This window comes from Xyrauchen texanus, chromosome 24 (assembly GCF_025860055.1).
Source record: "Xyrauchen texanus isolate HMW12.3.18 chromosome 24, RBS_HiC_50CHRs, whole genome shotgun sequence".
Classification (NCBI taxonomy): Eukaryota; Metazoa; Chordata; class Actinopteri; order Cypriniformes; family Catostomidae; genus Xyrauchen; species Xyrauchen texanus.
Window position 1 is genome coordinate 24,374,993 of NC_068299.1, and position 22,855 is coordinate 24,397,847.

Below are 22,855 nucleotides of genomic sequence, written 5' to 3' on the forward strand. Positions count from 1 at the left end.
TATTTTACCAACAAGCTGTTTATCTCTTCTGCTTTTTTCCTAACAAAAGGGAAACCGTAGTCTATTCTCGTGTAAATGCACAAACTCTACTGAGCATCACAGGAATTCCCGGGAAGAGCGCCGTCGCGTGCTGATCAAATCCTTTGTTTCCACGGTAACATAGGAGGAGTTTGCACTTCGACCTGTGACCGCATCGGCGGAAATGAGGAACGAGGAAGTGGAGTAAACGGCTGATGTGGAATACCACACATTTGTTAACGATGAATTAGTGCCGACTAAAGCAACTGATTTACTTCTACCCACTACAGATGCAGAGAATTGATACCGATTTACTTGACCGATTATTCCACATCCAGATCCTTCGCCACCCGAGCTCGGAAAAGATGATTCAGAGGTAAATACGAGTGCCAATCTCTAAATCTAGACCGGGAGTAGTAACTGTGTGTAGGAATATTTGCATGTGGTGCCTGTATGATTCTGTACCACGACTTATTGAATGACCGTATAAAACTTGCCGGAATAACAATTTATAAGATTTAGTCAAGGTTTTTATTTTTTTTATTTTTTTAAATATCAGATTTTTCTTTTGCATTGTAAATGTCACTTAGTAGATCAAGTTCAAATGTAAATGTATGAATTGAAATGTATGAATTGAAGTTCATTTTGTGAGACCTTTTGTTTTCTGATTTTTTTTTCCCCTTCTGTTTTAGGTTACTATTTAGGTTACATCTGTGGTGGTGACGCCCGTCATTATTTGCACTATTAATAGATGTCTCTGAACAGTAATGGGCTGCGCACCTTTGTTATGACACATATTTTCTGCCCACACTGTTAACCCTTCCTTTCAAATTTGATCACCTTTTTGGTCACTCATTTTCAGTGATGAAAAGCTCAGTCAAAATGCCAAAGCCTAATTAATGTTTAAGTTCTAAACTTAATGTTTACCAAATATTTATGAGTTTTACACTCATATTCAGCAAAAATCCATATTTATACACCTGACATCATGTCATTGGCCAAACAGTCACAGAAGTGGTTTCCAACTCATGTTCAAGCCACTGTCCTCCAAGCAACAGACCTGCAACCAAAGGGCAAGAATGGCACCAATGATGCCTACACCATCATCCAGTTGGGCAAAGAGAAGTACTCCACTTCAGTGGCAGAAAAGACCCTCAACCCAGCCTGGAAGGAAGAGGCCTCCTTTGAACTGCCAGGGCTGCTATTGGAGAGCAATCCAGAGGTTTACGAGCTGTGTCTCACTGTGATGCACAGGTCCCTAGTTGGGTTGGATAAATTTCTGGGCCAAATACTTATCAACTTAAATGAGATATTTTCCAATAAGGAGCATAGGAAAACTGAGTAAGTATGCAAACTAACTGTGCTTTAATATTTCATGCATTTCTGATCCCAGTTTTTTAAGGTAGGAGGCTGAAGACAGGGAAAATTCACCCAAACCTTTTCAGCCTAATGCTTTTCCAAACCTGCATTACTTTCTTGTATGTATGAAGAAAGAACCTTATACAGGTTTGGAACAAATTATGACATAATTGAGGCTGAGCAAATGATCACATAATTGTATGTTTGGATGAACTTTTCATTGAATTTCTTTTGCAAATGTCTGACCACTTGTAGCAATAACTACACAAATGTAGCATTCTTTCAAATAAGCAGAAGTGCAACTTAAAAGAGGAACCTGATTCAAAAGGTCCTCTTTTCTTTTGGTTTCGAAGTGAGGTTGCTTACTGTAAATGGTATTTGAAGTATAAAGTCTAAAGCATCTCAATTTAATGCTATATAGTTTTGTTAATGCTGTATGCAAATCTTTTTTACCGCACCACTGATTATGTCAGTGTTGTATTGCACTTATGCAGTCCAAAGATTATTTTGAAATTACAGGCCTTTTATTCTATTATTTTGAAGTCACTTTGTGTGATACTGTAGCTGTTCAGCTATGAATGTTGCCATTGTGTTTGGCATATGCTTGTCCTTGCATGATCTGTTTAATGTGCTCATTGCCTTTGTTATAAGTGCAGACCACAAGTCTCACATTGACATATCAGCCTACCTAGACCCTAGTGAATACTCATAAAATAGTAGAATGAAAGGTTTTGAAATGACTGGCTGCCTCAAGTGGGCTATTTTTGGTTCTATAACTATAAGTGATGCCAATTTTCTTTTAAAGTTCATGGCATGCTTCTGACATGGAGCTCAGATGCAATCCTGTCTGTCTCATTAGTCTTTATTTTTATTTATTTTTTTGGACACCCATTGTTCACATTCCAAAGGACATGGCTGCTCTTCCACAGTAATGCAAAAATGAGGGGATAAAAAGAGGAAACTCTGACACTGGCTTACATGTGTTTTGTGAAGTTCTTAGTAAAGGACTGTGCATGAAAAATAATTTTATTTTAAAGAACAGATAAAAAGATTGCTCGCAACAGTGCTGTCATCTTGTCTTGTATCCCATTAAGGCCATTTATGTGCTGATATGAAAGTGAGATGAAGACACCTTTTTCTCCTTTTGGCTACATTATCTACACAGTCAACTATAGTCTATTTGAGTCACGGTCTCAAGGCTGATGAACGGGTCTTGTGAGGATTAGTATACTGCATGCTACTGTATTTTTGTCTCATTTAGCTCAGGCCCTAGTGACTAATCAGTGTATTTCCTCCAAAGCAACTACAACTTTTTTTTTTATTGTCAGACTAACTTTTATTGTCAGAACTGGCACAGGCTAATTTCATGGGCATGGTCGTAATACCAAATAGTCTATATTTTCAAACTGTATTTTTGTCTCATTTAGCTCAGGCCCTAGTGACTAATCAGTGTATTTCCTCCAAAGCAACTACAACTTTTTTTTTTATTGTCAGACTAACTTTTATTGTCAGAACTGGCACAGGCTAATTTCATGGGCATGGTCGTAATACCAAATAGTCTATATTTTCATATATAGACCTATTTTAGACATGGACAGACTAGTAATGGCGTATTTGTGTACAACATTTGGAGAGAAACAAGAATTGCTGGTTAAACTAGAAATTGTAGTTTCAACGTCTTGTATTCATTATGTTAAAGAATGCATTGTGCAGAGATCAATTACAAAACCTTCATAATTAAAAATCTGCCCTTCTATGTATCCCAAATAGAGAATTAACAGGTCTTGCACTTGAGATATGCAGGTAATTACTTTTTGGGCTCCGTTTTTCATGCAGTGCTACATGCAACCACAGTTCGCTATGCCTTATATAGTTTTTGCGAGAGTTTCGAGAATTATTTTGAGAGAATTTTCGTGCCTTTGCAAGTGGGTGTGTATGGGAGTGTTTGCGTTATCTGTGGGTGTATGCACACAAACTGTATTGTATGCTAATAAAGTGGCGCAAAGTGTAAATTGATATTTTCCTTAGAAATAGGTAATTGGGCTAAGACGCTTAAGAAGCACGTCTGTTTTCAGTGATAAGTCTGAACTCAGTTCCTGCATTTGCAGTTTGGAGATTCAGCCAGCAGGTGGTAATAAAGTTAATGTCCAAACTCTGAAAATATAGTGGAACATCAAATAAAGTCCCTGACAATCACTGTTGTAGCCATTTTATGAAACAAAAATTTATGAGATTTGTGAACATTGTAGAGGTCAAGGTTTATTTTTTTTTTGTATTACAATTATTTTCAATTTATTTATGATCTAAATTTGTAGTAATTTTCCACCAGTTGTCGTAGATGTAATTTTTAAGCTACTGCAAAAAGTGGCCAGTGAAAAAAGTTGGAGATGGTAAAATGGTTGGATTTAGGGATGTCATTACATACAATTTTTTTGCCACTTCATTATTTTGATTATATTTTTGCTTCGGTTGAGGTGTAATTTGAATTCAGAAATATTTTTGCTGTACAGTTTTTCGTGTCCATGAATTCATTTAATTTTTAAAGCAAAATCGATTGGTATAAGTGAAGTGCATGCAAAAGAAAAATGTCTCTCGATCCTGGAAGGCTGGTGCAATCACTGTTAATGTTAGTCATTATTTGTGTCACTTGAACAATATGATTAACATTATTTACATTCTCTATAATTCAATGGAGCCTAGATCCAAAATCCTAACCCATGTTTTTCATACGTATAAAAAAAAGAGCATGTCACTGTCATATAAATATGCCTGATATTCAACAAGGATGCAGTTAATTAACAAATGAACATAAGTCTATATTTGTATTAGTTTAATTTATTGCATACAGTCTTTTTAATCTTAACAATTTTTATGAATGTGCTATCTATACATCACTGGTGCTTGAGGAAATGGTCTATATAAGATTCAGATGGTGCAATAACTGGAAGAACCTTAAAATTAAATTGCACTTGACCCAACTCATTAGCACATTCGTGTGCAATTTCACCAAAACCCACTTTCCCTAGATTTCTTGTATGCTTGCAAGAAAATACCAAAATGTCATGCCTATTAACTTTGTGCATATGACTTAGAAGCATACTCTTAATATAGGGCCTTTTATGTCATCAACTTTCCTGTGAATTAGCACACTTTATACAAGCTGGTGATCGTTGTCGCAATATGTCGCTTTCAGTGCCTTGCAATATTTATACAATAATCCTATGATAACATACCATTGTGTTTATTCACTGTAAGGCATTGCTGATGTCATTGTTGACACTCATGACACAAATCACTCTACCAACCTTGAATCAATGACAAAAAATTATTCTGGCACAACTCTAGGGGTTAGCGCTCCCCATTGACTCTTTCCTGCATGCAAGGGTTTCCTCTAACTGACGCAAGGGCACAAGTGTCTGTTTCGACATTGGAGTCGACAGGCCCTAATTATCACACACCTGTGTTTGTTGATTGTACGGAGGTTTCCAGCAGCCCTTGCAGAGTGGGAGTATTGTGGTTCCAGGCAGAGGAAGATTTATCTTGGCCTTGATTCCCACGTGAAGAACAGGGGCTGGCTTGCTCTCCAAATGCCCAGATCAGAGCTCCCTCTCTGGGCCTGAGACCAGGTAAACCCCCTTGCCTTGGATTTAAAAGCTCCCCAGTGTGTGGATAGTCTTGGAAAGTAACATAATCTCTGTTTACTTGCTGTGCCATGATGGAAGAAGAGCACTCAACGAGATGGCAGCCTCTGACTGAACCAGTGGATGTCAAACCAGTTCCATTTGACATTAACATAGCATTCAGGTTAAACAATACAGCACAGCATATGTGAAAAGGGTAAAGGATGGGCAAGAAAGAGGCATGAACTGGCAGAACAGTCAATGTAAACTTTAATGACAGAAATAAACTTAAAGCAACATGAAACACACACGCACAAACACAGCGGCCATGTGTGTGTCTCTCTCTAACTGGAATCCCCGGCACCTCTATCACTTTCTCGCTGATTTAGTGCCGTTACGGCCCGGCCACGCCCTCCTCCGTCACAATATGATATAAAAAAGTAGGCCTATAAAAAGTATTTGATATAAAAGTCCCATACTTGCACATATATGCAACAACATATATTTCAAAATATTATCTATGTACCTCAGCAGAAATCTGAATTTATCATATTTTTAACTGCAGCTTTCTGTTCTTGGCTGACAGAAGTGGAAACCAATTTGATCTTATACTGTTGTAGCCCATTCACCTCAATGTTCGACATGTTGTGTGTTCTGAGATGCTATTTTGCTCACTACAATTGTATAGAGGGGTTATCTGAGTTACTGTTGCCTTTCTATCAGCTCGAACCAGTCTGGCCATTCTCCGTTGAACCCTCTCATCAACAAGGCATTTCTGTTCACAGAACTGTCGCTCACTGGATGTTTTTCGTTTTGGCACAATTCTGAGTAAGCTCTAGAGACTGTTGTGCATGAAAATCCCAGGAGATTAGCAGTTACAAAAATACTCAAACTAGCCTGTCTGGCACTAAAATTCATGCCATGGTCAAAATCACTGAGATCACATTTTCCCCCCATTCTGATGGTTAATGTGAACATTACCTGAAGCTCCTGACCAGTATCTGTGTGATTTTATGCATTGCAATGCTGCCACATGATTGGCTAATTAGATAATAGCATAAATAAGTAGGTGTATACAGGTGTAGCTAATAAAGTGGTCACTGAGTGTATATCAATATATTATATGCCATGATGGCATGGGGTTGTATTTTTAAAAGTGCTCATTAAAACAGGCTCACTGTTATACCATTTAATGTTTTATATAATTTATGTTCATTTTTATTTGGAAGAAATCAAAAGTTGTTGGTAAGTTGTTTATCCTGTAAATAGTGTCTCCATATCTATCAGCTCGTCTATTTCATAGTGATTTGTGGAGACTGGCTGCAAGCATGAGAGGCGGGCATTATCGCATTGATTTATTGACAGCATATTGAATGAATCAGTTCTAAGTGAGAAAATTAATGAGATTGCAGTGAGCTCAAGGGAGGCGAGAGCGATGCTGCCTCCCTCTAAAACTTTATCAGCTGGTGTTGCTGTTTGCCAGAGTGACTTAAGTAATGTAACTGCTATACATATTATTTGCGCTCACATTACTTATATTTTATTTATTTATTAATGCACAGTCGATTATTTTTCTCACGCTAATTTTTGAGGCGTTGGCTTCCTTACCGCCTCAGAGAAAACGCAACTGTTTTGGGTTAGGTGGAAGGGTAACTGCAATATGCAAGCTTTTGCTGCAACTCTGGACATTTAACCCAGAAACTGGAACTCCTAAGTGCCCATATGTTCAGCAACACTTCCAGCTTCGACCACTAGGGGTGATCATTGACTTTGACATTGATTTTAAACAGCAGAATCTTTGACTTTCTGTTGCTGAATTCATAGTGTGATCAGTCTAGTCTGTTAGCTTTGTGGCTCTATAGATGCAAGTGTACACCTAAAAGTCAGCAAAAGACACTTTCAGCAGATATGTACATTTGATATTTACAGTCTTTCTCATCATGGGAAAATTGACCAAAATATTAAGGACTCATTTTGTCCCCCTAATGGCACCAAACACATTCTTGGCTGTGACAAACTAATGTATAAACTTTGGTCCCACCCAAACTTCCTATTTTAATAGGAAATATATCAACACAGGAAAGAAAACCGCACTTGTCAAGCCATTTCATGGGATCTTTAAGTCTTCTCTGCATTTATATTTAATTAATGATCTTGCTTCAAGGGTCTTAATCAAATTGCAAAAGCACCAATACCATATGCAGTTATACTTGCGATGCAGCTCTGCTGAAATATTGCTCAATTCATAATCTCCAAATTGCTGGTGTGAGCATCAATGAACAAAGGCCAGATTTGTGCAAATTCCACCTCTTTTTCACAGAGTTATAGCATCAATCACATTACTACCAGCAGAAAAAAGAGCAAGAGGTTAAATAAACAGGAGCCAGGGAATGGCCTAGATGGGGGCGTATTATTTCACATTCTTTATGTGGCCCAAACCTTTGCAGTTACCAGGGAATTATGTTTATTCCTACTATAATATGCATTCTCAGGAAGGGGAAGGCTTTCAAATTGACTAAATGGACGATTCTGTGGATTTGTATGAAGTGAAATTGGGTTTCTGGCCAGACAAACATCTTGCCCCCATGTCATTTTTGAATGAATTATACATACAGAGCAAAGCCTGAAAGAGTGTCTTCCCACCAGGGGGTTTTCACAGAGAAGAAGAAGTGAAAGAGTTTGAATTTTCTCCTGTTTGTTTTTATCAAGCTGTGAAAGTACACTGCGCATGGAACATCTGCAAATTGCTGGTTCATTCACCACCAGCCTAGCTGTTTATTATAACACCCAATATGCTAACAATGGCCTACTCTGTTACGCTGTGTCCTAACCGGACACTGCCTGATAAAGCAACAAGAGATAAAAGGAATCTCTTCTATGTCAACTCTAACTCTCACTGATCCAAAATCATTCTCCTCATAAATGTACATTAAATATGGGCTGTGATTGTGCAGCATAGTGCTGCAGTTTTGCAGTTAATGTCGAGAAATTGCTTGCTGCATCTTATCGCATCACCACTTGTAAGGTGGGTTTTTTTTTTTTTTTTAACTGGCTTCAGTAAGTTTCACTGACAAAATTCTAGTTTTGGCTGCATGACTCTCTCTTTTTCTCTCTCTCATCTCAGCTGGTACACTCTAGTCTCACGGCCTGGTAAGAAGCGGAAAGAGCGAGGGAAGATTCAGGTTAGCATCCAGTTCATGCGGAACAACATGACCGCCAGCATGTTCGATTTGTCGATGCGAGACAAGCCCCGATCGCCATTCTCCAAGCTCAAGGAGAAGATGAAGGGTCGCAAGCACGATGGTGCCTTTTCAGACACATCTTCTGCCATTATTCCACGCTCCAGGCAGAGTGAGACTGATTCTCTGCCAGACGAACACCCGCACCCTCGTGTTGCACCTGAACCCAAGCCAAAGCGCTCGCTTCTCGCTGGGACGCAGAAACTTTCTGCTGCTCACTCGATGTCTGATCTGATAGGAATCCACTTCAGGCCCAAACTCGACTCTATTAACTCCATTGAAGAAACTGGTAAGGACATGCATGCTCTCTTTAATTTTGTTAATTTCAAATAGTTCATGATTGAACTGGGCCTATAACGATATATAACTATAGTATCATTTCTAGAAATGTTTTTTGTTTTGTTGTGACCTAAAATGTTATTTGAAATCGATTTAATTATCGATATATTATTATATAAAATTTTTCTCACATTTGGTACTCAAGTTCCTTGTAAGTGAAAACTCTGAACTCAGTGTTTTTCTGTATGATGTCCAAAACAAAAACGGAAAACTGCGAAAAAGACAGATGTCGCAGATTCACAGCCACGAACACGCTGGGGATCTTGTGTGTTTGGTACAGTTTTAGTTGTGATTCAATTATGATATTGTGATGCATCGAGATCTATGGAATTGTGACAAATGTATTGTACAGCCTGATCTCAAGAAAATTATGTGACCGTGGTGAAATTTTTAAATTATGATATTACATGGTTCATTACACAAATTGCGGCAGTTCCGAGGTGAAATGTTCCCCCAAACCAATTTTTAAAGTAACGCTCTATTGAATTTTAAATCAACCTACCTTAAACAAACCTAAACGATTATGTCAGAAAAAGGACATGTGAGATGAAAAACAAAATGGCGGCGCGGTATCACGCAACGACCACTACGGATCCAAAATGGTGCTATTTTTTGTCACTTAGCCCGACATTTACAGCACAAGGACATCGGAGCAACCGGTGTTCGTGTCTACCATCGCCAGACACTGCTAAAATGCAAGATTCATGCAATAACCAAGCTGCATGCTGATCTGTAGGAGTTGCTACTCGAACTCTGCTTGCTGCGGAGACCAGGCCTCCAGTCCTCGGTGTCACCTGATTTTTGGGGTCCTAAGATAGAATTGTGTTAACGGCACAAAATATTGTTCACTTGTCTTTTGATAAATATTGGTTCTGTCCTTATCCATAGGGGGCACCGCATCTCACCAACACTCTCAGAGTGATGGATATGGCTGTGACCCCTTTTCCGACATCGGAGACAACATGCCTCAGAAATATGCCACTCTCCCGCACAACCGCAATCCCTTCGAGGGCGATCAGGGAATGATGTTGGGGACTGAGAAGAAAGGGAAGAAGGAGAAGGTTGGTCTTCTGGGTAGAGTGACTGGGAAGAAAGAAGGCAAGAAAACTGGGGCTTGGACAGGCAGCTCTGGTGACCTGCGATCTCCAAATCCATTTACTACTGAAACCTCAAGTGAAACCAACCCTTTTTTCTCACACTTCAGATCCAGGTACTGCTATCTATCTACTCTGGTACTCAGCCATTTGTTTTGTCTTGTTATATGTTGTAGCTCAAGTGGGGTCTGGGTGAAATGGCCAAAATTTCTTCTGCTTTCCTTGGCAGAAGAAGGAAAACATTTTTTATCCTAAACAGTTAAAATAGTCTCTACAAATCTGCATTGGGGGGCCAGAGACAACCGAATCTGTGGGGTCTGAGGCATCTTCTACCAAAATATAAAAATATTTTATAGAGTTTCAGTTGAGTGCTGTTGGATATGAATTTTAAAATATAATCTGTTAGTTTTGAAGCATAATGACATCATTCCAGTATTTGTTTGAATATTTTTACATACAAATTGTATATTTTTATATTTCTTTTGGAATAAATCAGGGGTCCAGACAGCTATCTAACATTAGCAACTTCATAAAGTCTGACCCTACGCTGCGTTGTGAGTGAAGCTGAGCGAGCATTTTCAATTAATTCCAATGAAAGCCGAGCACCACACTCGCGAGGTGGATTGTAGGATTGACAACAGTGCGGAGCAAGCTGTTCTCTAGTGTTGTTAGCGGCTGGTTCTGCGCCAGTAGAAACTTAGCCTTAGAGAACCAAACTGCTTGCATTTTTAGCGACATGCACCTGATCGTCTAGAACGTGTTGAACATAGGCTAAATATCGACAATTATTCAAGATCTTATCATCGATATTGTGGATTTTTTTTATTTTTTTTTTCGATGTAAATATCGAGATAATTTTATCGACCAGCCCTAGCTCAGTGGTTCTCAACTGGTGGGCCGTGACCCAAAAATGTTGCAGATCTATTCTGATAGGGCCACGGACAGCAGCGAAAAAACTATGCTAAATGCCAATAATAAAATGCAACTAATTATATAATTGGGATGGCAAAATAAGCAGGATTATCAACATTTAAACATTTTCCTAAATCAAAATGTGAGATGCTGTGCATCCAATTAAATTCTAAAATATTTTGTGTAAAATAAAAGTCTCTTGGTTGAAGCTAGCCTAATTAGACGTATGCCAACATGGGCAGGTTGTATAACATTTCATCCTGAAAAGCCTAATATTAATGCATTTCTATATTTTTAAGCTATATTTGTTTTACTTCTGTAAACAATTTTGGTACTGTGTTGGGTCGTCATTTTATGTCCAATGTAAAATCTGGGTCCTGAAGCAAAAGCAGCTGAGAGCCACTGTTGTTGCTGATATGTGATGTATTGATTTAATCATGCTGTACATTAAAATTAATAACAGATACATGTTTTTCCAGCATTATCCTTTTTCATCCCACTCTCCCTTTGATTGCTTTCTTTGATTACATTTACTTCCAATCAGATGCTCTGCATTGACACTGTTCTCATTCTGTTACTTCTGCTTGGCATTCCCAACCCCTTTTCTTTTCTCAGTAGAGTTAGGTGGGGACAGTTCAGCACTTTATCTTTATCCAAGAAACTCTGTCATTAGGACCTTATCGCTGTCATTAGGCTCAATCCAGACCACAGAGGCCTGACCGAGGCACAGTAATGAGATTGGAATGAGCGATAGACTGTTCAATTAACAATTTATCTGCCCGTGGCCTACTAGTTTGCTCATCCTCTCATCTTACCCTCTCATCTTAGATCACAGGTCATCCAGGGGTTGCAGGTTAGGTAAAAAGACATTTAACAAACTAGCTTGATGTTGTGTACTGGTCAAAGCTGAGTGTGATCTTGGCACCGCTATATATTAAATGACTTTTAGCAAAACTCTAAATTATTTCATAATTTTAAAGGATTGCACAGTGTCCTAACCTGGCCCGATGTGTTAAGTTTCAGTACCAGCGATTTGTCTTGCCACACTGAATATAAACACTGTTGCACTAATGTTATACACAGCTAATCAAACTATATTAGATGTTCATTATACAGATATGAGGAGTGGGATTTTGGACCAGTGTGATTTTCAAATCTGGTGGGGTTTTCAGTGGTGCAGAAAAAGAAACCAAGTGATGTGACTGTTTATGGCAAAAGGAAAATAGCTTTTATCGCCTTTTACTTTGTCATGTCTGGTTAGGACAACATGATTTTAGACTGCTTGTTTGTCTTTTCTTTAAAGGTAGAGTAGGTTCATGTAAACACTATGCCAGTTTGCTTAACTGTAAATTCCAATGGCACTTGACAGTTGTTGTATATGCAATATTGTGTATTGACTTCGCTACTCTCACTGAGAACTGTAACTGGCTGCAACGCACTTCTTGTGGTCAGTGACCTCACCAATTGCTGGTAAATGAAGTAAATGGTAGAAGCTCGCCGTGTATGTGTGAGGGGGTGTCAAACCATATCCTTTCAACAGAATATGACCCTCTGTTTGTAACATCACTAAAGGTTAGCTGACATAGTAACATTCAACTTCTGCTGGCAAATGACAGTTAAAGCACATAAATGATGTGCCATGTCTTTCATGGGAGTTGCTGACCAAGATTTAATTCTCAAAGTTGATTGGTCACAAAGCTAAGGACATTTGTTATACTTAATGATGCTTCTGCAAGTAGTTGGCAACTTTGACGCTCATCTTTTTTTCTTATTTAGCAGTGACAACGTGAGAAATCCCACTAGTAAAGAAGATCTCATCCAGAGATTCAAAACCTCCCCTGAGAAGATTCACGGCATGAAAAACTCAAGAGATCATGTAAGTTCATTCAACAGAAATATCCAGTGGAACAGTCGATCACATTTTGCGCAGATTTGCACAGCCTAATTTCAAGGTTCTATTAGTTATGAGTAAAACACAGCACTTTGTCTAATTTCAAAAAAAAAAAAGAAAAGAAATTGTTTTACTCTTATTTTAAGTTTTCATACATACAGGCATAATGCTCAGTTATATGTGATCACACTAAATGTGTTTTATTAAAAGGGTTTTATTTATTTTAATTCATGGCAAGCTGAGGGTGTACTTTCACAGTGATATTACTGTGCAGTCCTTCAAAACTATGGTTCTCCTGGTACCAACATTTCTAATATCTTATATGTAATGATGTGTTTCAAAAACTTATATGCTATTGAACATGTGTTATTTAAAAATGAAATATTAACAAATTAAAATAATTGCACACTGCCTGTAAGTATATCTCAATTACGTAAATATTGCCTCAAGTTTTTAAAGCTAGTAATTAATCATTTAAAAAGTCAGTAACAACATTAAGAATAAAGAACAAATATTATGATAACACTTAAGTGCCATTTGTTAACATTATTTATCAACATTAGTTAACATGAACTAACAATGAACAACACTTTTACAGCATTTATTAATGTTCGTTAATTTTAATTATGTTATTAAATGTTTTAAATCTTAAGTGGTATTTGTTAGCACATAAAGCAATATGAACTAACATTAAAAATTTACAATTTTAATTTTATTAGCTAACAGTAACAAAGCTTGATAAATTCTGTTATAAATATATTATTCATTGTTAGTTACTGATTCCTAATGCATTAACTAATGTTAACAAATGGCACTGTATTGTGAAGTGTTACAAATATTCTTAACAACAAAAAATTGAATTCATGAGGTGTGTGCGGTGGAACGAGACGATTTGGCAATCTGCATGTTCTGACAAGTTGACCAATCAGGAGAAGGTGTTACAACTCACACGATCAATGTGAACTGAGTGCTCATAAGGCTTTTACATATTTGTATCACATATCAGTTAAAACTATGTTTTTCCTATATTATTCACAACCACATTACTAGGAAAGATTCTACAGAAAGACCTTGTTGTGAAGAAAAGGCATGTCTCTGCACTTCAAACAAATAATTTGCTAAACAGGTTGCGCTATAAAACAGTCTTTAACACTAATGGACAGAGTTTAAAAATTTTCATCCTAGTCTGTTTTTATTCGTTATACTTGCATTTGTTTCAGTTCTTGGGCTACATTTAGGGGGTTATGTATGTAGCATCTGTTATAATTCTATATGCACACCAGTGGATGTGTGATTTCTTTTCAACTCCCCAAGCCCGTGTCTGGTGAAAACAAGGACTTCTAGGGTGAAAGTTCTACCTGTCAATCAAATGCTGCACTAAAACAAGATTTTTAAACTTTGCTACTTATGTCTTTAAAGTGCATTCACACGGACAAGACCTCACGGATCTTCTTCAGTCTACTATGTTCTTCTATGTCTACTATAAACATGCGAACAATGACACAGATGAGAAGGACGTAGCCTACATCCAAGTAAACATTTGTTGAATAATACAAGTAGCCTACAATAACTCTTATTCTGCATTAAACGTCATGATTGCACTTAAATTCAATCCTAGTATAACCGGCAGAAACAATGCATGAATTTTCCACACTTTCTTTTTAATCTTGTACATTTTGTGCACTTTATTGTCATGCAGTTACTGGCAGCATCACACTTATGTTTTGATTATTGTATGCAGTCATGAAATCCCACAGCCTCCCTTCGAAATCTGAATCTGTCAAATGTCGGACGGCATTAGGAATAATTATCCATATATATATACATATATATACACCATCCACCAAAAATGCGGCAGGGCGTTCCATCAGCCAGGGACCGGAGGACTGCCTCCGATCCACCTGGGGAGGTGTGGGTGTCGTCCATTAGAGGGTGGAGGAGTGGCCAAGGACCAAGCTGCAGCGTATCAGAGAACCGGCGAGAACCTCTCTCTCGCTGTTCCTTCGTGTTGGCCTTTCCCTCTCTTTTTAAATATTAGTATTGTTGTTGTGTTTCCCTCCTTTTGTCCCCTTGTAGACTTTTTAAGTTTATTATTAAAATATTATTTATATTGTCAAGCCAGTTCTTGCCGCCTCCTTTCCATTTTACCTTTGTTACACGGTACTTTTGTCATCCCTTGTCCAAACACAATCTGACCACATTTCTCATAAGTTTAACTTGTCCAAACTTTTAATTGGTCATTTATTGCAGCCCTCTTATACACAGAACTGGATGAGGCTGATCTCTGACTGAGCATCACATGTGGCGCTCTGCTTGGAGGGCCGTTTATCTAATTAACAGCTGAAATGGGTGGTCATCGTCTTTGATCTGCATGTAATTTGAAGTAGTGTGATGTTATTAGTGTGCTTCCATTTCATTAGCAAGCTATATTGGACTGTATGTTCTCTCACTCAATAATTGGAAATCTATTAATAATACACAATTTGTCACTGGTCTAATTTTACACTAAAGGTCAAAGTGCGGTCAGCATTAAATGTGGATGGGGCCTCTCTCACTTTGTCATAATTATAACGATTGTGATTGTCATTGTGTCCAGCGTGGAGTAACGCATCATTTGCTTGCTGCATGAGAATAGCTGGTAAAGTGATGTTGAAACTGGAGACGTGTTGCTGAAAATGGCTTTCCTCACCCGTTTTTGAGGTTATGTTAACACCACATCCGTGCAATAGTGTCTCTGGCACTCTGAGGCCTTAATTAAAGGATGAAGGGGAGAAAGCCGACTGAGGCATTTCAAAGGACTTGGAGTTTTAGATTTTTAACACAAAGGCCCTCATTAGTGCCTATAATGAGTCAACTGAAGAATGCCAAGTGGAAGTCTTATCTCTCCCACCCTCCTGATTGCCTAAATCTGCTCATCAGCAGCTTGCCAGCCAGTTCATGGTCATTTCCTGGGCTCTTTTCCCTGCCCCCACTACCCTGGTGCTTTTGCAATTCATGGAGTGTCTCTTTCTGTAAATCTTCCTTTGATTCTGTGTTCAGTGGGCTGTATTTGCCAAAAAGTGATTGTTTGGCTTGCATTGCTTTGTCTATTGACCATTGAGCGATATATCACCCCTTTTGTATTAGCATTTTATCAGTGTCAGACCCTTAACTCAACTAGCTGTAAGTTCTAAGAGAAAATACATGATAAACATATATTTTTTCCTTTAGCTTCTAGTGTGGCAGTTTCTTCTGGGAAAAGAGAAAGAATGTTTTGTTTTTATTAATGTAATTTAAGGTGGATAATCTTTTTTTTTTTTTTGTGATTTAACATTTTTTTTATTGATTAAGCAAAACATACACAAACAGAATCAACACTTAACCTCCACCTCAACCACCAACAACACTGCAGTGGTCACACATGAGTATGGACACACACGCACAAAAATACATTAATAATCACACACATTAACTACTACACCACTCTCTCCACTGCCCCTCCCCGGGAGCCCTCCAAAATCACCAGATATTTTTTTATTTCCCCACAAATGAGTCCAAATGACCCAGTCTTCTAGATGAACCTTCCTCAAAAGCCAATCCTCCATCATCCCCTAAAAAATATTTGTCTGGCAATCATGACGCTGGTTAGGACCCACCTCTTTGTGTGCCTATTCTCCACACTGATGACCACCCCATCGCCTAAAACACAGTCTGTGTTAGGAGGAGTAATACACTGATGCCTCATGACCATTTCCAAAAGCAGTAATCACCACTCCCAGAGTGTCTGCCGCTTTAGGGAGGTGCATGCTACTCCCAAAAATAGTACAGAATAGGTGGCACAGCTGTAAATACCTAAAAACTGAGAAAACTATTGAGTAAACTTAGATCAAAATGTTGAACCAAATTTTAAAAGAATCTCAGCACTCCACTCATATAGGTCACGAGTCTAGCAACCTCCCTCACAATCCACTCTGATCAGCAGAAATAGGACTTATTAATGCTTAACTTTGGGTTCGGCCATATGCTTGAGGCAACATTTGAATAAATGTCAGAATTAAACACTCTGGACACTTTTGTCCACACCGCGTGCAATTGCAGGAAAACGGATGTGACTTAACTTGTTTGTTAATAGGCCTATGCAGCTTACTGAAATGAAATCTGGGACGTTTACCATTCCAAATGAAGGACTTTGCTATGCTATCAAATTGCTTGAAATAAGAGAGGGGGACATCTATAGGACCGACTGTAGCAGGTAGTTGAAATTTTGGAATACAATTCATTTTAGTAACATTGACCTTCCCAATCCTAGATCAATGCCCACATCGCTCAAACCTTTTTTTACTAAAGGGTCAAAATTTAATTTAAATCAACACAAATTTGCTGGGAATAAAATAACCAAATACTTAATGTATTGTGTTAAAATAAAAATAAATGAATATAAATAGTAGCCCAGGGTTTAAATTAGAACTTGTGAGTCGTGACCTGCCAAATGCGGGTTGTCTTTTTCATGTGCAGTGGTGGGAAAATTTGTTAATCTATCCACCTCTGACCTGCAAGATGTCTTATAGTGACACAAGACAAGAAATGCTGTTAGACACAGACACGCAGCTGAAGAAACACATTATATTGTTAAGAACAGATGACAGAAAAGCCTTTGATGCGTTTTTATGTGTGCGTGTACCCACACCAGATACCGCCACAACAGATTGTGACTGTTACCCCACCCGTTATTCCATTTCTGTTAGTCACATATCTGTGAAACTTGTTCAGTTTATGTTTTAGTTGTTTAATCTTTTTATGTTCACACATGATAAGTTTGCTGAAAATAAAAGCAGTTGAAATGTGAGCAGATTTGTTTATATATATAGCCCTAGTCCAAATATGCAGACTTTCTTATTATATAGTATGGCAAAAGCAGTATGTCTATTGAGTAAAGTGTCCGAATAATCAGGGTTCATAAACTGTTGAGAAATACCCGGATGACATAATACATCTGCCAAATATTCTGAAGTACGCATCCACTGGACCCTTTACGATCTCATTATGCCATGGAAGCTTAGGATACAACAGATTCAAAATGCAAAATTTCCACTATAAGTGCTTCGGGTAGAAAGCTGTTCCTTGTGGTTACATTTTTTTATGTTTAACAAAATCAGAGTAGATTATTTGCAGTTGTTCCTATGTCGTAAATCCTGGTCATGGGATGTTATTCTTACTACTCCACTATATACCTACAGAACATACTTTTTTAACGGCCCAGAGGTACGGTTTTCATCAAATGCAGTGCATACTCTGACAGTACGTGAATTAGAATGCAACCATGGTGTTGCTAGTGCCTTGCTCCACTGGTCCTCAAATAGATGTATTATTTAACATTGTCCTGTACCCTTCCTCACAAATAGGAGCCTGAAAATCTCCAGGCAACTAAGGCGGCCTACAGCAATCTTTCCTTTGAGGAAGTTGTGCAGGAGCTCATCAAGCAGAAAGAGGTGGTGAGAAAGAAAGATGGTCATATTCGGGAGCTGGAGGACTACATTGATAACCTGCTGGTCAGGGTCATGGAAGAGACTCCTAGCATCCTCAGGACACCCTATGAGCCCAAGAGGAAAGCTGGAAAGATCTCGAAGAAGTAAAGGAGCCTGGAGTTAGACCTGGCATATCTTAACTTCAGATTTGGCAAAATGTATTGCTTGTTAAAGGAGGTTGAAATGTCGGTTTTAACAGAACGCAAGTGTATCCGTTCACGCATGGACACACAAAAGAATAACCAGATTTGGGGTCATTGAAGGACAATGGACACTAATTGTGGTGATGCCAAAATACCTTTTATAGATTTTGAACTCTAGTATGTTTTTTTAGAGAATCTTTCGACTGTTGTAGACTGATACTTGTGAGTGAACCATTTAAAAAAATATTCACAAGTAGCCAGTCATCAAGGCTTTCTTGTGTGATGAGACCAATATTATGTTTGTACCGAAAATGACTGTGTTTCAGTTGACTTTTACTTTGAATTCAGTCAGTTAAACTGAATTCAGCACTTAATACTACTCAGTACAACTGTGTTTTACAATTATCAGTTTGCTATGCCTTTAATTTGCTATGACAAAATTCACACAAACACAATTGGATATTGCTAAAACTGAAACCTGATACATTTAGTTACATGTTTCTCCTAAAGAATATGGGGTGAAGCAAGGGAACGTATAGCTTACTGGGACCACAGTACTTAATACCTATTTTAAGTGTATACTGGATGTCTGGAAGACCATATTGGGTTTAACAGGGTAACTCTCCTTAAGTGTTTTTACACTGTATATGTGATCAGGCTCATTGTGATATTCACATTTTTGGGGTACCAGTTTGATTAGTTGCAGGTGGGTACATGCACTTTTGGTACTTTTTCAAATGATTCTTCTATAAAATTATACATTGGTACAGAATTACACTACTAAATATTTATTTTGAGCTTTATTTACAATGAAAAAATGTATGTATGTGAATAATACTTTTCCCTTTTTTAAGTCCAAGACACAAAGTAACTCCCTCTGTATTATACAGTGACATCAAAAGTTTGGAATGGGCATCCAAAACACATGGACTGCCTACAGTTGAAAACACCAATGTGAGCCAGTCAGTCAGTCCAGCACAGAAGTATTATATAGCCCCTTTAAACAACTTTTAAACTTAATGGCTACTAAGTTTCCAGAGCCATAAGCTTCAATACTATTTTAGCCCTTGCTAAATTAAAACCTCCGCAAACAACAGAATAATTGGGTTTATGCTTTTATCGTTGAATAGGTGTTATTCAAATTATTATTATTTTTTTTTTAAACATTTCAGTCATTTTGATAAATTACAATGCATAGCATGCTTTATGCAACAAAATAAATAGTATGATAGACAGAAACTAGCTATAGAATATTCAAAGATAAGAAAATTGTTTACAAAATGCTTAAGTTTCAAGGCGGTACTCTTCAAAATACTGCTTTTCCAATATTTGTGCTTTTGGAGAGATTGGCTCAGCAAGACACTTCCTGTACTGCTTACTGTGATTTTGCTCGTATCCTGTCATCTGTATTGCATATCTGGTGAGAAAACACTGGCTTTCAGTCTTTGTAACTATTTTGCACCTTGGGCTGTTACACTGGAGCATCTGTAAAGTGAAATACTGCAAAACAATGGTGCATCTTCACACCAGTTACGTGTATGAAATATGTACATTTGAGTAAAGAAAAATGGTTGTAATGGTGATTAAGTATATTAATGTATTATAACCCATTTTAAATATGTTAGGGCTTGATATGAAAATTTAACTTGATACAGGACAAATATTTAGACAATAATATCCCTCGTTTAAAAACATAAATAAATAAAAAAAAAAAAAAAAGCTTTTCAGAAAGCTTTTCAAATGTAGTTTGTAAAGTACCATGGTTAAAACACTGTGCTGGTTAGCCATGCTGGAAAGCAAGTTTCTTCTTTACATAATATTGGGTCACGATAAGGACGTGTTGTGTTCATACTGTAAATTATTGATGTCTTGTTTAATATGAGTTTTTATAAGTTATATGTACTTACAGTAGAACATGAATTTGAAGAGGTTTACATGGGTAGAATTTATGGTTAAATCAGTCAGTGCCATTAGCAGTTACACAGTCTTACTGCTGCCATTACGACCCATGGCTCAATGTCCTTTTATAGGGTCAGTTAGGGTCAAATTAGAACATTATAGAGTTTGTGCAACCAGAAGCTTAAAAAGAAGTCAAAAGTTAGTTGTGTTTTTCATACAATAACGTTCAATATACGTTTACATCCTACATTTTTAAATTCACTTTTAATTATTTTATATATTATATTGATTGATTATGATATTGGTTAAAAAAATTTTTTCGTATTTTTTAACCAATATCACACGAGCAAGAGTGCGATATGGCCCTATATCAGCATTGCTGTGGGCCGAGGTCGTAGGTAATCACAACAGTTATTATTTAGGGCCATATAGCACGATTGTGAGTGTAATATTGCTTATATACAACAGTTCAATGAACAAGTACAGTCATAAAAAAACGCATTTGTGCGTGGAACTACTTTCTTGATGCGTCCAAGCCTCCGTTAGTAATTAAAACATTTAACTTCAGAAATGGTATTACAGCTTGTGCTGTTTCGAGCAAGTTATTGGATAAATATGTGTGTGTGTGTGTGTGTGTGTGTTTGAAAGAGAGAGAGGGAAAGAGACTGAGCGTGTGCGATCACCTGTCAGTTGATCAGCTTTCTCAGTTGAAAATTAGCATCCAAGTGGGGGTATTTCTCCCTATTTCGCTGTAGCAGGTGCGCAAGAGTCGATCACTATAGAAACCGCAATGTCCTCCGCCATTTTAAACGGCACCCATTGTGTAATTTATCAGTCTGTTGTGTCTCAGCTGTGATGAGCAGTAATGCTGAAGTTGTTCATTTAAAGCTGTTTAAAGCTATTTCCTTGCTTTAGTAATGTAGTGTATTAAGTTTAGTAAGCGATCACGAAGAGCTGTTGTATGTAAACAGCTGACGCGGATTCACTTCACGTCACCTAACTAGGTCATATTACACACTCAAATTATATTTTGCCACCACCTGCTGGCTAACATATGTAATGTAAAAAAAAAAAAAGACAAACAGAAGCTCTCAACAGATCTGCACTTCTCTTACACTTTAGTTTAGAAAGGCACGAACACAAGCGGAGTGATACACACACAAAGTGAAGCATCAGAGTGCTGATGGTGTCAGACCATCCGTGCTCATGGAACGTCTCTTGTCCAATCAAATTCGAGGACCGGAACGGTTGTGTCTCTGTGTGTGTGTTTGTGTATATTTTATATATATATATATACACACACACACAGATCAGCCACAACATTAAAACCACCTGCCTAATATTGTGTTGGTCTTTTTATTTTTAAAGCTCACAATCAAATAATGCTAAAAAATTTGTCAAGATTTTCTCTACAACTCATTGTTGACTTCCATAAACAGTATGAATAATATTTTTATCATATTCGGCAGAGCAGTTTCTTTTTACGTTTTAACTCTCCTTTTGTCTCGTAGACAAAAGGAGACTGCTATGCATCTCTCTTTAGAGAAATTCTTTGTGCTATTCTGAATGTATTTTGACCAATCAGCAATGTCTGTAATACCAAACAGTGTTGATCACCATGTGTACAGTAGATATCATCTAGCAATTTTTATCACTTCAATATACAGCTGAAATGATTCATTTGTTTTCACTTTCACTCAAACTAGAATAAGAGGATGGTAGATTTGTATTTTGCTTTACTTTATCGAGGTTTCACTGTGGTTGATTATCAAGAATGCAAGTTAATATGTCAGTCAAACTGAATTTTCTCAACAGAGGCGATTTGTTGAGTCCAGTTTGGATTTTTTTCTTTTATACATAGCAGCCTTCTTAGGATATTAGACTTTCTCCTTTTTTCCATTTTGGGTACTGCAAAATGTTTTATTTCTCCTCGCTGTTCTGATGGTTGTTGATTTTATTTTATTTTTTACTTTTCTTTTTATTGTTTGTCTAGCTATGTCTAAGCTAATGCCTAATGGTTTGTAATAGTAGTCTTCATCTTTCTGTATTGCTGCTATTTTCCTAATTGTTAGTTGGATTTACATAGATTTAATTTAGATTATTTTCCTCAATAAAGGAAAGTAGCAACACAAAAGTACAAATTAAACATATATGAAAGCCACAGTATCAACACAAAGTTAAAATAGAATATATATCAATAGTTCTGAGGAAAAAAAAAAGAATAATTGTGTCATTTATGCATACAATCTATGGTGCTGCAATTATGTCTTACATTTGTACCAGCTTTTCAGCATTGTATATCATATAGGTTTGCATTGGTGTAAACCACTTTTCTAAACTAATTTAAATACATTTTTTTCCTTCAAAAACTTGAATCTTCAATAGTATGTAAATAACACAACGTAGACTGTGGCATGATTGAGTGTAGAAGAAAGAGCTGACTGTATTGTCCTGTGACTACTGTATACAAATGATGGTATAGCCCCTTTCAATAAATCTTCTTCATGACACGTGTCCTTTATTGCTTTGGTATACATGTCAGAATAACAGCGAGAAAAAGCTTGTATAGTAACATGACTGCTTTCTGTGAATAATTCAGATTCAAGGCTGGGAAAACACAAATTATAATTACAATACAAATATTAATTGAAACTAATACACAATTGCTACACCACAATAGCATAAAAAAATAGTCAGTATTCGGTGTCAGTCTGTATTTCTCCTATTGCACTATTGTGGGCTGCTGATGTCCATATCAATGCATTCATTATTTGAAAATTCATTAGACGTTGCAATTATCTCCCCCAAGCCGAGGGATTTTAGCCTATCTCCGGCTT

At 37.4% G+C, this 22,855-nt stretch overlaps 1 protein-coding gene across 2 annotated transcripts; it reads left to right on the forward strand.

Moving 5' to 3' along the window:
* The first annotated feature begins 230 nt into the window (after positions 1–230).
* Positions 231–22,508, forward strand: LOC127617450 (rab11 family-interacting protein 2-like). Of its 2 annotated transcripts, none has more exons than XM_052089421.1 (6): positions 231–394; positions 711–1,359; positions 8,122–8,525; positions 9,464–9,785; positions 12,358–12,457; positions 17,854–22,508. In XM_052089421.1, the coding sequence occupies exons 2-6, from the start codon at positions 1,007–1,009 to the stop codon at positions 18,082–18,084; spliced, it is 1,410 nt and encodes a 469-aa protein (XP_051945381.1). In that variant the 5' UTR covers positions 231–394; positions 711–1,006; the 3' UTR covers positions 18,085–22,508. The 2 variants fall into 2 exon arrangements, with proteins under 2 accessions (XP_051945381.1, XP_051945382.1); XM_052089422.1 differs by having other exon boundaries at positions 12,361–12,457.
* Positions 22,509–22,855: the final 347 nt, after the last annotated feature.

Bases quoted from the DNA above. Each gene is read 5' to 3' on its own strand.
- LOC127617450 (XM_052089421.1), top strand. From the start codon at position 1,007: ATGTCATTGGCCAAACAGTCACAGAAGTGGTTTCCAACTCATGTTCAA. The intron at 8,526-9,463 runs GTAAGGACATGC...CCTTATCCATAG, and splicing joins TAACTCCATTGAAGAAACTG to GGGGCACCGCATCTCACCAA. The intron at 12,458-17,853 runs GTAAGTTCATTC...CCTCACAAATAG, and splicing joins TGAAAAACTCAAGAGATCAT to GAGCCTGAAAATCTCCAGGC.